This window comes from Chaetura pelagica, unplaced genomic scaffold (genome assembly GCF_000747805.2).
Source record: "Chaetura pelagica isolate M959 unplaced genomic scaffold, ChaPel_1.0 scaffold1328, whole genome shotgun sequence".
Taxonomy (NCBI): domain Eukaryota; kingdom Metazoa; phylum Chordata; class Aves; order Apodiformes; family Apodidae; genus Chaetura; species Chaetura pelagica.
This window is the reverse complement of record NW_009954403.1, coordinates 45,716-46,524: the sequence shown is the minus strand read 5'-3', so window position 1 is coordinate 46,524 and position 809 is coordinate 45,716. Positions and strand designations below refer to the sequence as shown.

The following is an 809-nucleotide window of genomic DNA, read 5'->3' as shown; positions in this document are numbered from 1 at the left end:
AGAAGGCTCCAGGGAGACCTTAGAGCAGCTCCCAGTGCCTGAAGGGGCTCCAGGAAAGCTGGGGAGGGACTTGGGACAAGGGCAGGGAGGGATGGGATGAGGGGGATGGATGAAAACTGGAAGAGGGAGCTGGAGGTTGGAGATGAGGAGGGAATTCTTTGGTGTGAGGTGGTGAGAGCCTGGCCCAGGTTGCCCAGGGAAGCTGTGGCTGCCCCATCCCTGGACACATCCCAGGTCAGGCTTGACCAGGCTCTGAGCAACCTGGTCTAGTCCAAAAGGTCCCTTCTCCCTGCAGGGGGGCCCTGGATTAAGTGACCTTTGACATTCCCTTCCACCCCAACACAGTCTGTGACCCTGTGCTGTCCCCTCCAGCCCCGGGGACATCCCGGGGGGGTGGGGAGGGGACACGGGGTCCCTCTGGCAGGACGATGGGCGGCAGCTCTTCAACCTGGCTGACTCCATCGAGGAGGGGACCATGCCCCCCGAGCTGGTGGACTGCATCAAGAAGCTGTGGAAGGACGGGGGGGTCCAGGCCTGCTTCGAGAGGGCTGCTGAGTATCAGCTCAACGACTCGGCCTCCTAGTGAGTGGGGTCACCAGCTGGGGGGGGCAGGGCCAGGCCTGGGGACACCCCCTGCTTGCTTGTTGGCCGTTCCTACCCAGCCTGGTGACATCAATCCTTTCCCTGAGCCTGGGAACAGCCTGAGGGGCAACTTTCCAGCCCACCAGGGTCATCCTACCAGGGATGTTCTCCATCCCACCAGGGCCAGTGGGCCCCAGCCCCCCCATCACGCCCCACCTCCCTGCAGC

The 809-nt window shown here is 63.5% G+C and overlaps 1 protein-coding gene across 1 annotated transcript in view; it reads left to right on the top strand.

The window, feature by feature from the left end:
* Positions 1–809, top strand: part of LOC104394604 (guanine nucleotide-binding protein G(t) subunit alpha-2-like) — a gene marked incomplete at its 5' end in the record, with an annotated part of 6,483 nt that overhangs the window by 2,010 nt on the left and 3,664 nt on the right. The window contains 1 exon segment of the mRNA XM_010004216.1: positions 425–650. Within this exon segment, the coding sequence (XP_010002518.1) occupies positions 425–650 (226 nt within the window).